The 15290-nt window shown below is 39.7% G+C and overlaps 1 protein-coding gene across 5 annotated transcripts in view; it reads left to right on the forward strand.

Moving 5' to 3' along the window:
• The window catches only part of MAP2K5 (mitogen-activated protein kinase kinase 5), a 263311-nt gene that overhangs the window by 171560 nt on the left and 76461 nt on the right, over positions 1-15290 (forward strand). For 3 of the 5 annotated variants that reach the window (XM_070468702.1, XM_070468701.1, XM_020891250.2), the window contains exon 17: positions 11080-11109. The exons of the other annotated variants lie outside the window; for them this stretch is intronic. In XM_070468702.1, the coding sequence (XP_070324803.1) occupies positions 11080-11109 (30 nt within the window). The remainder of the gene's footprint in view (positions 1-11079; positions 11110-15290) is intronic. 5 annotated transcript variants of the gene reach the window in all.

Raw genomic sequence — 15290 nt, forward strand, 5'->3', positions numbered from 1 at the left:
TTTAAGTAGCGACTGAAGACTTGTCTCAGGTTTGGGTTGTTTTTTTTTTTTTAAGAAGTATTCTGTAGAAGAGCCAAGTATAAAGTTAGACAAGATGCAGTCATTTATTCATTTAGTCACTTAGCAAATTTTTGTTGAGTGCCATTATGTGGCAGGCAGTGTGATGGTCACTGGGGACATTGCTGAGAGTGAAAGGGACAAATCCCTGCTTTCATGGAGCCTACCTTAGAAATATATACTATGCTTGACAGTAGTAACTTTTTAGACAGAAATAGCATCGTACAATAGGGGTAACTGAGTAGTGTGGGGTTACTTTAGAGTTGAGATCTAAAAGATAAGAAGCGGGCGGGGTTCTAGTGACACGTGTCAAGTCTGAAATTCTCCGAGTGTGATAATTTGAGGAACTGCTGCTGCTACCTTTGAGATACCCAGCAGTAACAACCACTGCTCATTGAGTTCTATCAATACTCAAATCCAGTGACCTGGAATTGACTTAAAAATCCTCTCAAAGATCCTCCAGTCTGCCTTACATGCTTTGATTCTGACCTGAGTAATAATAATTTTTTTTAGCATTTATTTAGAAAAATCTTTTACACACCTTATCTTGTATTTATAGACCAAAGTGTCTTTTAACTATTTAGAAGAGACATTAGAACTTGTTAAGCCAGATCCCTCCTCCTATCAGTGAGAAAGCTTGGATCCTCGCTGGATCCCAGGGAGGGACTGGGCCTGCAGGTACAGCGAAAGCTAGGGCTGTGCAGAAGAGGCGCTGCGGCTGGGACCTCTGATGTGAAGGAAAGTGCGCTTTCCTCTGCTGCTCTCTGTTGCCATCTTCTTGTTCAGTGTCCTTCTGGAAGGATATCAACACTTTATGTGTATGTAACACTTAACAAAGCCATTTGATATTTATTATCTCATTTAAGCTTCTTCCCACTGTGGTGGGAAGTGACCAAAAAAATCAGCAATTTAAGGTATCCAAGATCATTCCACCAACTTTGATCTGTAAGCGTCAAAGTTCCTACTTGGCAAATAAGGAAACTGAGGTCTAGAGAAATTAAAGGACTTTTCCAGAGAGGCTAGGTGACTGGACAAGGCAGCGGCAGTTAAACATCCTGACTCTGGATGAAAGTCTGCTTCTTCCACTAAGCTGTAGAAAAGAAGTGGATCAGTAGTTTTGAAGAAAGGAGTGAGAAATGGTAAGTGTAAATGAGCAGGAAATTAGACAAAGGGAAAGACTGGTTTACTGTGACTCAGCTGCTTTTCACAGGATTGCTACCTACACTATCCCTATAGTTGGTTCAGCTTTATTGTATTTTGAAATGTATTAGTACAATTGCTGTTGTTTTTCAGAAACCAAGGCCTAGTTTATTTTTCTTAAAGAAACACAAAAATTAACCTAATCTCCAGTATGTCTGCTGAAATAAAGCAGAAGTGGGTAGGTAAGAGTTCCATCTAATCAGTAAACATTCATGGAGTACTGCCCTGTGTTAGCAGTAGCGATAGAAAAACTTTGTCCTTAGGAGCTCCTTGACTCAGAGGGGAAAAGATCAGTAAAAGTGCAATGGAAAAACGCATAGGGGGCTTCCCTGGTGACTCAGTGGTAGAGTCTGCCTGCCAGTGCAGGAGACATGGGTTCGATTCCTGAGCTGGGAGGATTCCATATGCAACAGAGCAGTTAGGCCTGTAAGCCGCAACTATTGAGCCTGTGCTCTAGAGCTTGCGAGTCTTAAGTATGGAAAGCCGAGTACCCTAGAGCCCGCTCTCTGCAACAAGAGACGCCACCGCAGCTAGAGAGTAGCCTCCGCTTGACTCAACTACAGAAAAGCGTGTGCAGCAACAAAGGGCTAGCACAGCCGAAGGTGGATAAATAAATAAAATTCTTCTTAAAAAGCAAAGTCCGCATGACTGGGCAGACGAGCAGGAGAGCGGACATCAATGTCAAGGATGGCATTTCAGTTATCTATTACTCTTAATAAACTGCCCGACATTAGTAGCTTAAAATAACTGTCATTAATTTTTTTCTCGGGATTCTGTGAGTCAGGAATCCTAGTAGGGCTCAGCATTCCATGTAGCATCCTCTCACGAGGGTGCAGTCCAGTGGTGCTTAATAATGGAAAATTCAGGATGCCTTCACTTGCATGCATGGACTCTTGGTGTGGGGATGGCCACTCCATCTCTCTCTCTCCCCTCCGTGCCTCCTGTCTCCCTTTCTCAAGGAGCAGCAACACAGGGAGAGGCCACAAGTGTGAGTGTATCTCCTGATTTTGACTCTTTGAAATGCCTAGAAATACAAATGTGACTTAGATTGAGTTTCATAGACTATACCCCAGCACTGATGTTTTCTCAGGGTACCCATAGCTACCTGACTCCAGTGAGCAGTTTAGAGGTGGAGGACACCCCAACCCAAGCGAGGTCTTAGAGACTGTTATCAGGATTAAAGCTAGCTCCTGTTAGAGGACACAAGTCACATTAGATGAACAGCCTGAAAAAGTGTCGTTTCTTAATTCTTACTGTAAAGATGAGAATGGTTGTTGAATTCATAAGCACATGAAATGTTTTGGGAGGCAGTTAATTCTAATCTTTTTTCCTTCTTGTAACCCTTTAGTCTTTAATAAGAAATAAGTCAGCTAAATTCATCATAATGCTAAAATATGTGAAAATGATTATTCTAACCAGTGATGTACGTGTAAGAGTGCCTTGCCAGCTAAAACATGGTTGTTTTTACCATTAATGCTACAATACTTTAATAAACATAGTATATAAATTTCTCAGTATTAGAGGAAGCCCCAGTTAAAACTATCGACCACTAATACTGAGAAGTTTGTATACTATGTTTATTAAAGTATTGTAGTGTTAATGGTAGAAACATCCACGCACCGCCAGTCTGACTAAGCTCTAGGAGACATCACCATCAGGGGGCTTATCATAATCAGCAAATGCTCATGGTTACTACTGCTACTACTAAGTCGCTTCAGTCGTTTCTGACTCTGTGTGACCCCATAGACGGCAGCCCACCAGGCTCTGCTGTCCCTGGGATTCTCCACGCAAGAGCGCTGGAGTGGGTTGCCACTTCCTTCTCCAACGCATGAAAGTGAAGTGAAAGGGAAGTCGCTCAGTCGTGTCCGACTCTTCGCGACCCCATTGACTGCAGCCTACCAGGCTCCTCCGTCCATGGGATTTTCCAGGCAAGAGTACCGGAGTGGGTTGCCATTGCCTTCTCCGAAATGCTCATGGTTAGCCTAATGCAAAATACTATTTCTGGTGTCATGGAGGATATATGAAAGTTTATGACTTAGAGTTTGCCCTTAAACAAGTGAAACTTACCAGGCATTAGATATATAGGAAGATGTTACCAGATGGGATGTGATGCACTGCCCAGTGAATACTATGGACAGAGAGGGTGTGGATTTTGTCCTTCAAATTATTTTCTGGGACTAACTCTCAGTGGGAGAGGAGGAATAATTTGAAACAAGTTCTGAAAGGGTAGGTAGCTTAGAGTCATCTATTCATCTGTTACCCTGTCTCAGATTCCACACAGGAAAACTACCCTCACTATTGCATTTTTAGTTGTTCAAGATTTTGAAGAACATATTTTACTGTTAGAAAAGTAAAATGTTTGCTTTCATCCATCATGACTGAACTTTCTCTCTAATTCAGAGTCTCTCACTGAATTTTTTCTCAATGCACAGAACACCATCAAAAAAAAAACCTTTGCGGTTGTTTTTAAGAGACTTTTAGAGATTCAGTTATATACTCAGATATCTTAATTAGCATTGCTCTGAGTGAAGCTACTGATGGAAATCAACTTGAAACAATTAGAATGTCTTCAGAGCTTCAAAGTGGGTCTGTTTAAATGGAAGGTTGGGGGGGTGCCTTTTATTTTAAATCAATTTGCTGGCTCATATTTACTATGGCCTAGTTGAAGTTATATATTGCATTTAAACCACAGTGTTCAACTAAAAAACTAAAAAATTAGTCAGGCAGAGTTTTTGGTCTACTATAGTATAGTATAGACAGATGGATTGTATGTGTGTTTATATATGTGTGTATATATCACACACACATATTCATATATACATATATATGCATAGACACAAACTTTTTACAAGGGAAAAGGGAAGAAAATGACACAAGTAAAATAGCATTATGGGAGAAGGAGGAGAATTATGTGTTTTAGGACAGCAAGGTTAGAAAGACCAAGGAACATTTAAAGATTCAAAACAATAGCATTTAGCATGAAATCTACTTTTTATCATCCTTACCCAGCCATCAGAATGAAGAAAGACAGTGTCCAGCTGCAGCAGTAGTTTGGTAGCAGGAGAATTAGAAGTAAAGGTACTAGTGCCTGAGGGGTGGGTCATGAATTAATAATTGCTATGTGGCGGATGAGCCCCGTCAGAAGAGCTGAAAATGAGGAAGTTGCCTTGCAGAGCGCTATCAATCACTCAGTGACCATAACTTCCAGTAATTAGTGTATTTTATGGGCCTCTGCTTCAGTGGCTCGAAAGCACATATGCTCCAGTCACAGCTAAACTTTGCCAGAGTAATATTCCAGGATGATTTATCCTCCTGCTGCACTGGGATATAACCCTATATTAGGTGAAGATTGTGAACTAAGCTGCAATAAAGTGTAAGTTTAGGTACAGTTTGCCCAGGTTGAGACCTCAATGTATCATGCTTTTCAGCATTCATGGTTAGACTGCAGCAAGCAATCATTTTTTACAGTAAAACAAATAAAGCAATTAAAGGAACAGCATTAGGATATTGTACTTGTGAATTACTGTTGCCCTGGCCCCATTTAAGTGTCCACTGTTATAAACCCATTTCTAATTTAAAAAGAAAAAAAGATCCACTGAATTAGAAACAGTTATTTGTAATGCTATCTTTTCTCCATTATTACTGGTAATCAGTGGAATAGAATGCAGGACCTTCTGAATGATGGATAAACGTTTGATTTATTTCTTTGTGCTGCTGTGTTTGGAATCCTTAAGTTAAAACAAATTTACTTTCTATCAGTGGGCTCTGGTGAGGATGAGTCATTCCTTTTAAAATATTGGGATATGTTAAGAAGCACTCCTGATGGGAACCTCACAGTTAGGCTCTTTCTACACAAAGGAAACGTTATTTGTGAGCCCTCCAGAGCACTTGGCACGTTTTGAACAGGCGTCAGGAGTTATTTGTTGTGGTTCACCTACTGTACTGGGAGTCTCATGGGGCCTTTGCCGACCAGGGACCTTTGCCATTGCCAAAACATCTGTAGAGTCCAGAATTGCCAGTAATTTAACAAGCTTTGCCACCAACCTCCAGTATGACCTTGGGCAAATTAATTAAGTTTCTTATGCCTCCATTGAACCATAATTCTATTTGTGTTAAAGAAATCCTTGGAATGATAGGAAAGCATTATGTGAAAAGTATAAATTGAATAGGGAAAGCATATGCATGGTCCCACTGTGTTCTTTTTAGGGTGAATTGTTTCTACACCACTTTTCAATGTTTAGTGATGGTTGTTCTTGAATTTCCTGAAATAGACACCAGTCATAAGTCCATTTCACCAAACATGGGTGGAGAAGTGTTCACAGTTTGATGCTTTCATTCCATTTGTTATTCCATCTTTAATTTGCAATGTATTATAATGTCATACAAGTTAAAACAATAATAGTAAAACAAACTAATTGTCTTTAATTAAAGGGAATTAGGTTTTGATTTTAATATATTTGATGTAGTGAGAACTGATAACGTGGAGGATCCCAAAGGTTATTAGGGCATATTTCTGTTGGGCCTGATAGTGTTAGTAATAACCCTCTTCCTCATAGTTCTAGACATGAACAAATATGTCACTTCATCAGTCTCTGTTACTCGCACTTATGCCCCTCCGCAGGGGTTGCAGATTCCACAAGTTATCAGCTAATGGCGTTATACATTAAAAATTGAAGCTTTCCTCACTCCGAGGCCCTTCAAGGCTTTGTTCTTAAGCCCTAGACACTTTGGAGTGCAGCTGCAAACTATAGGCAGAAGATTAAATTAATTTGTAACTCTTTTTTTTTTTTTTTTTTGGTATACTGTATTAGTAAATCCTCCACATTTAATTGAAACCCTGCTTCAAGATGCTTTGTGTTTCTGCGTTCTTTGTTGTCACTTTAACCTCCCAAGCACTTTAGCTCTGGTAAATTGCTGTTATATCCTTCGGATTGTTTTTAAACCATTCAGTAAGAGGACAGAGAAATTGATACATGGGAGGAAAAGTAAAATCTTAGGGTAGGTTTTGAGGTATTTAATATTTATTATGGTCCTTTGCCAGCATAGTTTCAGATGATTTAAGCTCTCTCTCTAGGACTGTGTAAATTGGTCTTGGGATGAAATCTCACCTAGGGAGTTTTATGTAATCCAATAGTTAAGTCTGATTTTTTTTAAAGTTTCCCTGTGTCTGAATGTTCCAAAGTGGCTGCTGTGATCCTGTAAAATGAGGGTTTAACTGCAATGTATGGTCTAAAGGCAAAATCCTTATGTGGAAATTTAACTGTGTAAGATGTGCACAGGTAATTCACAGATTTTAGAATATTTCAGACTATAAAGTCCTCCTTCAGCTACATCACTGGGTATGTTGAAAACACTTATTTTCAATTTGCTGTTTTGTTGAGAAACATAGAATATGTCTAAATTAGCAATTTGTAAAATTCCAGTGCTCTTTAACATAACTGTAAATTTAAAACAACTCCCCCACTGTTGATATTCTAAGTTGGAAAGTTGGTCACCAAAAACATATCCTGAGTTTATGTCCTACACTGGCTTTCTGGCTACAGTGTATGTTTTCTCTTTGTCCTTTACAACTTCATGACAGTAATGATCTTTACTGTTAACAGAAGCAATTGTTGTTGCTTTGTGAATAAATATCTTCTGCCCTGATTTTTTGTTGAAATGCAAAAGTTTCTATCATGCAGTTATTATGTATCTGGCAATTGTTATAATCACACCCACACATATATTGATTATTTAAATCAAAATCCAACTTATTCACATAATGCTAACTCAGTAGTATTTCATAGATTATGGACAAATTAAAAGGTCAGTAAGATGATATTAAGGAACAGTACTAGTTTTACAGTGAAATGTTAGTAGTTTACTGTTATTTAAGTGTATTCCTAACTGGTAAATGTTTTCAGAGGGTTCAGCAGTTTACTGAATCTTAAGTATTTAGAATTAAAATGCACTTTTTAAATTTAATGTTAAATAGAATCCTGTCCCTCCCCCATCTCTGCCTCCACTCCTCCAAAATAAATAAAGCTTTTCCAAATCTTTTATAATATGAGCTGTTCCCCTCCTGGGAATGAAAAGGATGTTAGAGTCATCTGATGAATTGCTGGCATGTACATGGATCCACATTTTTCAATATACTTTTTTTTAACTGGACTTAAGCTGCCTAAATTTAAATGCTTCTTTTGTAAAGATGATAAAGAGAGCAGTGACTGCTATTGGCTTAGCCCTAATCTGTTTGCTTTGTTGTGATTCTTTTTTTTTCTTCTTTAACTGTTAACCTATTTATAAATCTAAATCTACATACAAAGGTCATTGGTTGGCTGAACTTAAACCATTTTACTCAGTAAATTTAATTAAGAAAATACAGTGCAACTCATAAGCAAATGAGTTTTTTCCTAGTTTTAAACCAAACCACCCTCTTGAGTGCTGATTGCCTTGCCCGACCCCTGGTGATACAGAAACAGGCAAAATTAAAAAGGACATTAAAGCTTCATTAAATCTGAAACACATTTAGTACAGTGACATATCTGCAGGCCATTTCAGAGAAGATTACATACTCTCTTTTGTAAGTTTCCTAATTTATAATACCTTGACAATAAAAACTGGGGAAATGCAAGTAGATTAATAGACCAGTAGGGGTAAAAGATACAGAATGGCCCCAGGTCTGTCTGTCTCTGAGATAGTCACTCATAGCATATGTGCTCCCTCTTCCCCATAAGGTTTCAGTGTTTATTTTGAGTTTTGACAGCCTCAACCTATCTGCTAAGAGTCCTTTTCCTTTTTTACCTTCTCCTAATTGAACTTGATAAAAAGGTTCTAGGGCCTGGCTGTATATTTCCTTCTGTTTTGTCACAAGACAAATAGTACAGAACATAAACACTGCAGCTGCATTGAACCTAAACAGACAGAGACTTATGTGGAAGGCAGCTCCTTCTCCCAGAGTCTTAGAATGACTGCTTTTGGTGCCACCCTTACAATGCTGCTGCCAGTTGTCACTGACGTGGAGTTGGAATCCTTGGCTTGCCACTGGAACAACCCAGTGGCAACACTGTGAAGGAGGAAATGATTGTTGTGCATCTCTGGTCAAGAACTAGGAACCATTCTCTGCCCTCTGATTCAGAAGAGGTCAGATCTGCAAGATGCCTTAGAAACAGTCCTCCCAGGAATGTAGTTGACAAGTAAGACTGAGCTTCCGCAGGACATCAGGAAAGTACACACAAGTAGAGCCAGTCCCAAGCATGATGAGTTTGCTTGTTCAAGCACTGCCACCTGTTCCCAAGCAGGCTGGTACAGAGGCTCCCAGCTGAACTTTCTCTCTGTTCTCTTGCGTGGAGGTCTCTGACCGAGTAAATCAATGACATCAGCCAGCCTCATTACCTTTTATCACTCATGAGAAGGGAGCCAAGTTGATGCGTGCATGTGCCTAAGTCAGCTATAGTCCCTCCTCTCCATAGGACAGTGATGTCTTGAGAATTTGAGGTTTTGTGTTGAAGTGGGAAAAGTTCGCATTTTTCATCTTATCCCATTTTTTTAAAGCCTTCCATTTATCATTGCTTAGTTCTTTTATCTGCAAGAACCATTGGCCAGTGTTGACACTGGCCAGCTAGTCTAGACCTTAGCTGTATGTATGGTGGCCAAGCTGCTTCTGCTGGTAAGCCGGGTGGACAGAAGTTTTCCGTAGGCCCTAATAACATGTTCAGCATATACCAGGGAGAATGGTGCGGCACCTGTGGAATGACTTCTGATAGAAGGTTCTAAATGTTTTCTAGTAGTTGTTAAGCTGTCAGCTTTTTCAGATGAGAGACCCTCCTCTTGCTACTTTTTTAAGTCCAAATGAAAGAGTGTGCAGAGCTCACCATCTGCAGACGGGTGTGGTGACAGGTGACAGCCTTTGGCAAGCAGTCACTGCCTGTCAGTTCAGTACAGATGGGGCAAATGCCTAGCCCACCCATTTCTGCCACTGAAGACCAGAGTGGCTCCTCCTGAGTCAATGTACACATTCTCATTGGCCAGAAACACACCGTATTTACAAAATGTAAGTCAAATCAATGGTCAGTGTTGGGTGGGGGGTACAGTGGAGGCAGTGGAGAGCTGAGTCACTTCCCTTCCTAACTATTAGCAGTATATAGACAGACATAATTGTGCAAAACTGTGAAAAGGAGTTTAACATTCACACTCTTTTTCCTTCACTGTATACTTGAATGGATTAATGATGTCTGCCAGATGAAACAATGATAGTGTAACTCTATATCTTGAAAATCTGAGAACTTTGAATATATAAGAAATGAATGCAAGGTAACAAAACTTACCAAGTATTCCAAAACATATATATATATATACATCCAAATGAGTGTTGACCCTTTCCAAGTAGTCACCTTTTGTGGTCATATAGGTTTATTGGTTTTATTGGTCATATAGGTCAATAGGTTTATTCCTGTTACGGTGCTGAAGCACGCACTGGTTTTAGAACTTTAAAAATTAACCTCAGCACCTTCCTGTCTATCCTTATTAAGGAACAAATTATTTATTTTTTGAAGTTGGCTTTGGGTTTTGTTGACTAAGGCCATTCAAACCTTAGCCAACAAATAATTTACATGATCAAAAAGCAGAGGGGTATAATTTTAAGTTCAGGATAAGATGCAGTTCTATTAAAATGAAGTCATTTGTTACTTGAAATGATTCTAAACATAGTTTCTAAAGAGGAGTTCAAAAATGTTTGAGCAGTGTCAGTGTCTTTGAAATAAATATACAACTTCCCAAGTTATAGAAAGGTAATGTAATTACATTGGAAAGAATCCTGGATCAGGTTGCAAGTCTTGGGGTCAATCCCCACATTTATTAACCACGTGGAAATGTCTTCAGTGGGACTCTGGGGTTCTAGTCTGGAAAATGGATTGATGTTTCTTGGATCCATTCCAGCTTCAGAATTCCCTGTTGTAGCAATTCTACTTTTAAATAGTTATAAATACATATAAAGGATTTCAAGCTTGAAGATGGGCCATGTTATGAAGTTGCAAAATTTAGCCACTATTTTCTTTAAATAAAATAGTGTAGTCTTATACTATAGTCTTATAATATGTTTGGTAAATTTGATCTTATCACTGTGTATTAATCCTTTTCCTGGTTGAGTCGTTTTGTTTCCACAGGTGAGAATTCAAAGACCAAAGTTAAGTGAGTGGTGTAGAAACACAAAGCAGTTTACAAATCAAGTAAAATTGGAAGCTCTAAGGATTCATTTTCCAAATTTCAGACCTATTGTTCCAGCTCCACGATCTTGAAATGCCATTTTCCCACTAGTAATAGCTCTTTCCTTTTATCTATGAATGGATGGGGAAAAAAATGAAAATAGTGGCAAAATTTCCTGTTTCATATGGCCCATTTCCTACAACTCTTCTTAATAATTCTTAAAACTGACAATTCTACAGAACAGTTGGCTAGGATCAATTAAATGTTCCCATTTTTACAAGAGAAAAAAAAACAGTCTCCTATGATTTTATGTCTCTGTCTAGAAGAAGCTGTTGTACACTTGTAAATGTGAATAATGCCTGTACAGCTGAGAATATTCCTAAGAGAAACGACGTAAGGATAGCGTTTAGTTGTTAAAATTAGAATATTTTATCAGGGAATACAACGTTGTCCAATGTAAATGTTCATTCTAAATACAACTCTTCAGTGTAATTACAACAATAATTTAGTTTGTGCGTTTGAGGTTGTAAGATTTTTATTTTTGCTGGATACAGTTCTGAAATTTAGTACTTGTCTGTCTTAAGGAGATCTGCCCTGCATGCAAATCTATAACTAGACAAATATTATTTCCTTTCCCAGCTTGCTCTTGGGAGGTTTCCATATCCTCAGGTAAGATTGTTCATTACTGCCGTTTGCCACTGTGACATTCATTCCTATGTATGAAGGTACAGGGAGCAATTGTGAACATTTGAGCCACATACAAATAAATCTGTCCTGTTAAATTGAAAAGTGATATCTTAAAGGAGTCATTTAGAAGTCTCTATTGATTTTTTATTTTTTTTAAACTCCAGATTTTTTTTCCTCTTTGTTAAAGGTTGGAAGCCATCACCATGCTCTTCCTTTGTGTGACATTGGTGATGTTTTCCTCATCCCAGCCCAGCACCGTGTGCTCATACAGAGGTTGGAAGAGAGGTGATGCCTTTTTCTGATACAATGTTTAAGTTTTTGGATTCAATTAGTTATTTGAATTAAAGGATGGAGATGAAGGGTGCAAGTATCTAATCTAGGTCGTTATTTTTGCTAAGCAAATAGGTGGACCCCTACTTTTACATGGATATGATTTTGAGCTTTTTTTTTTTTTTTGTCCTTTCTATTTACATTTCTAAGAAAATAAACTGTCCATTATGTTACCATTGCTGATGATAATCTCTGTGGTAATTTCTTTTAAGATTTTTATTATAGAAGGGTGTTAGCACTTAAAATGTTAAGCTCTTCTGTGGTTTGAAAATGGTTCCCCAATGTGTGGGGAGAAAGAAGTGAAATGTCTAGAGGGATGAAAAATGAATGGTTTGACTGTTTTCCTCTGGTTGATGCTCACTGTTTTTCTGGCATCTTAGTCTGTACAGGCCAAAGTGCCTGGAGGCATGTCTGATTTAAAGGTGGTGTTGGTCTCTGCTCTTTAAGCATCTATTAACTTGCTATTATTATGCAAATAAGTGTTGTATTACACATACTAATTTATGCATGGTTAGATTATGCAGATGCATCACAAACATGGTTATTGAATAATAGGATGGGGCTCATTCTCTCTCCCATCTTTATAAGCAGTTTTAAACAAATTCTCCTGATACCCATGTGAACATTTAAAGCCCCTTCACACGCTGAAATGTCTCTTCTGTATCCTTTTTCTTTTACAGTTAAAGCCATCAGATAAATAGAGGAGAAATTGTCCAAGTTGTTAGGTTCAAGAGTGTCAGTCTCACTTTTCAAATGTGTAGGATTGTTTGTTTAAACATAATCTTTTCCTTAAAGAGATCTGAAATGTAATCACTTGGCATGCATGCTCGAATTTAGTGACATTTTAGTGTATACAGCCTTGCTGCTTAGCTCTAGGTAGCCCATCAAATTAAAATCACATTTTCAGGATTTATAGCTCATTAGAATATTTATCTTGGTAAGCCTCTTATTCTGTCAGTAATTTTTAAACAATTCACTGTTTGGCCAATTTATGCAATCCCCTCATTTTGTAAATGAAGAGGCACTATACGACTTAACCTGTCAAACAAGTCTTGGTAGAAAGCTTGTAAGCCATCTAGAAAAAAATACCACAGTTTGAGAATATAGCTGTATTCTTGAGATTCCTAATACCTAGAGCATTTAATCAGTGAAATTTGGTTAAGTAAGAAGTCTAAGAAATGATTGCCTTTGCATTTGACAAATGAAGCTTTGAAAGACTGGTCGAATTTGGGAAGAGGCTGTCTACCTTCCCAGTATTGAATGTTTTCGGAAATGTGTTAAGTGTATGTTTACTGGATCAGTCAAGTGGAAATGGAAAACTCAAATGTTCTGCACTCCCTAGTTAGCAATCACTGTTACACCAGAGTGAGGGGAAAACTATAATTTTTGGATCTTGATAGAGTGTTGTCACCAAATTGGGGCTTTGAAATAATAGAAGTAGCTTTTGATGCCATCAGGTCTGTTTCTGGGGTCTTTCAGCAGAAGTTTGTGCACTTCATTGTTGGCATCAGTAATGACTTTTGATGGACTTGCCATTTATTTTACAGGCTTTGTACTAACTATATACTGAGGATTGAGAAAGGATACTTTATAAATTCCTTTTCCACCCTTACCTTTTGCCTTCAGATAAAACACATGAAGAAAAATAAACATTTTTATAGTATCTCAAGGACTGGATTATGAAATAATACCTTCTGTTTGCCCGTATTATCTCATTTGAACCCCCAGCCACTCTGTGAGTAGCTTCCCCTCACAAATTGGGCAGACAGGAGAGCTGATTTGCTCACTGTTGCACTGTAGCTGGTTTGGGGCCATTGAATCCCGAGTATAATGGGCAGGAGTGAATCACAAACTCTCAAGATTGGAAAGGGATCTCAGACAACGTCGAATCAAACCTCTCTGTAATATCCCTGAAAAGCAAACAGTTGAACACATCTAGTAATAGGAGACTCACTAGTTTACAAAGCAGCCCTAGAGTCAAATCTTGATTTACCACACTTAAGGACTGCCTCGTCTCAATTGTTACCCACTCACTAGTCTGCTTCTTGAACACAGGAAAGATTTTCATATATCCTTAAGATCTCAAAGTTTTGCATCCCTTCTGTTCCCAGAGCTGGTGCTGAGTCAAATCAGGGCACCAGATCTCAGCTCTCTTCACTAGTGGGAAGCTGAGGAGACTGGCCTCTTTGAAAGAGCTCTAGACCAGGAGCCAGAGATGAGGGTTAGAACCCAGCTCTGGGGCTTCCCTGGTGGTATAGTCATTTGGAACCCATCTGCCGATGCAGAGGACACAGGTTAACCCCTGCCCTGGGAAGACTGCACATACTGCGAAGCGGCTCAGCCCCTGCGCCTCTCCTGAGCCAGCGTCTGAGAGCCTCAACCGCTGAGTCCTTGTGTGTGGCTGCTGGGGCCCGTGTGCCTCGAGCCCCTGCTCCGAAACCAAAGAAGCCACCGCAGCGAGAAGCCTATTCACCACAACAAAGAGTAGCCCCCACTCTCCACGACTAGAGAAAGCCCACTCACAGCAACAAAGACCCAGAGCAGCCAAAAAATAAAAGTAAAAGAAATAAATCTTAAAAAAAAAAAAAAAAAGAACCCAGCTCTACCATAAGCTCCGTCACCGCAGGCCTTAATTCTTGCTTTGTAACTCTTTGAGGCCTGTTTCCTCATCTCTAAAATGAGCCTGTCTGATTAGAAGCATGCAGATCAGATGAGATTATGGTGAAACCACTTGGGAGAGTACAAAGGGCCACCCTACTGGCCCTGATGTGGGACTGTAGCACAAAAGAGAACTTCTAATTGTCAACCAAAGGTTGCAAGAAGATGTGTGTGCAGCCTGCCAGCTGCAGCTGGAGCAGAGCGTAAGTGAGCAGAAGGGAAGGAGGGAGGAGAGGCCAGCTTCCAGACTCATCCTTCCCCCAGCCCAGCGTCAGCGCCGCTGACAGCGTCGTTAGCAGCGGCTCTTCCTGCTGGTGACGGGAGTGTACCCGCTGGGGATGCAGATGCGGGAGGGGTGCTGGGAAGATAGCCGGAAGAGTCAGTGGCCTGGGAACCACATAAAGGTTAAAGGGCTGGATTGTCGTTGAAAGAATCATTCTCCAGGAATTTCATTGTTGGGGGGCTTGGTTTTTATTTGTTATTTGAAAACACTGTCTATTTTAGTTTCCTTTAGGCCTTAAAGTTGTGTAGCCTCATTGGCATGCAGTTTAGGGCTCTATGGCAAAAAAGGCTAGAAGTCATTATAATTACCCAGTCTTATTACTACAGTTTATAGTAGGAGGACCAGTGATGTCGGAACCACCTTTCCAACATTGAGCTCCAGAGCACTCGCTGTTATGTGACTCAGGCTATGCATCCCACCTGCAGGAACTATTATTTCCAGCCTCCAGGTGACCAGATTGAGTCTCCAAGGCTCCAAGGCACCTTGCCTCAGGGATGAATCGGTACAGTGAAAGCTGAGACTTGCTGGTGACTAAACTAAATGACTGGCTCTGTGAACTCTGATTTTGGTTGACTGTTCAAACCACTGCCCTTCTTCCCTCTCAGCCCCAAGCCCTTCTCCTTGCTCACCTTCTCTGCCCTTGGCAGGCCGCCTGTGTGTATAAAAAGGGTTGTCCCATGGAAGATGATGACAAAGCCATTCCCCTGGAGCCCCCTTGCTTTTCTCACCATGTATTTAGCAGAGTGGCAGGGCATCTGGAGGCCTTGGAGCTCTCACTGACCCCAGTGCCATTAAACTCTGGGTGCCTACGAAGCATATTCTGCAATAGAATAATGAAAAATCATGTTTTTAAACATCTGATAAAGAGATAGTATCTCAATTTCTTGAACAG

This window comes from Odocoileus virginianus, chromosome 6, assembly GCF_023699985.2.
Source record: "Odocoileus virginianus isolate 20LAN1187 ecotype Illinois chromosome 6, Ovbor_1.2, whole genome shotgun sequence".
NCBI classification, from domain to species: domain Eukaryota; kingdom Metazoa; phylum Chordata; class Mammalia; order Artiodactyla; family Cervidae; genus Odocoileus; species Odocoileus virginianus.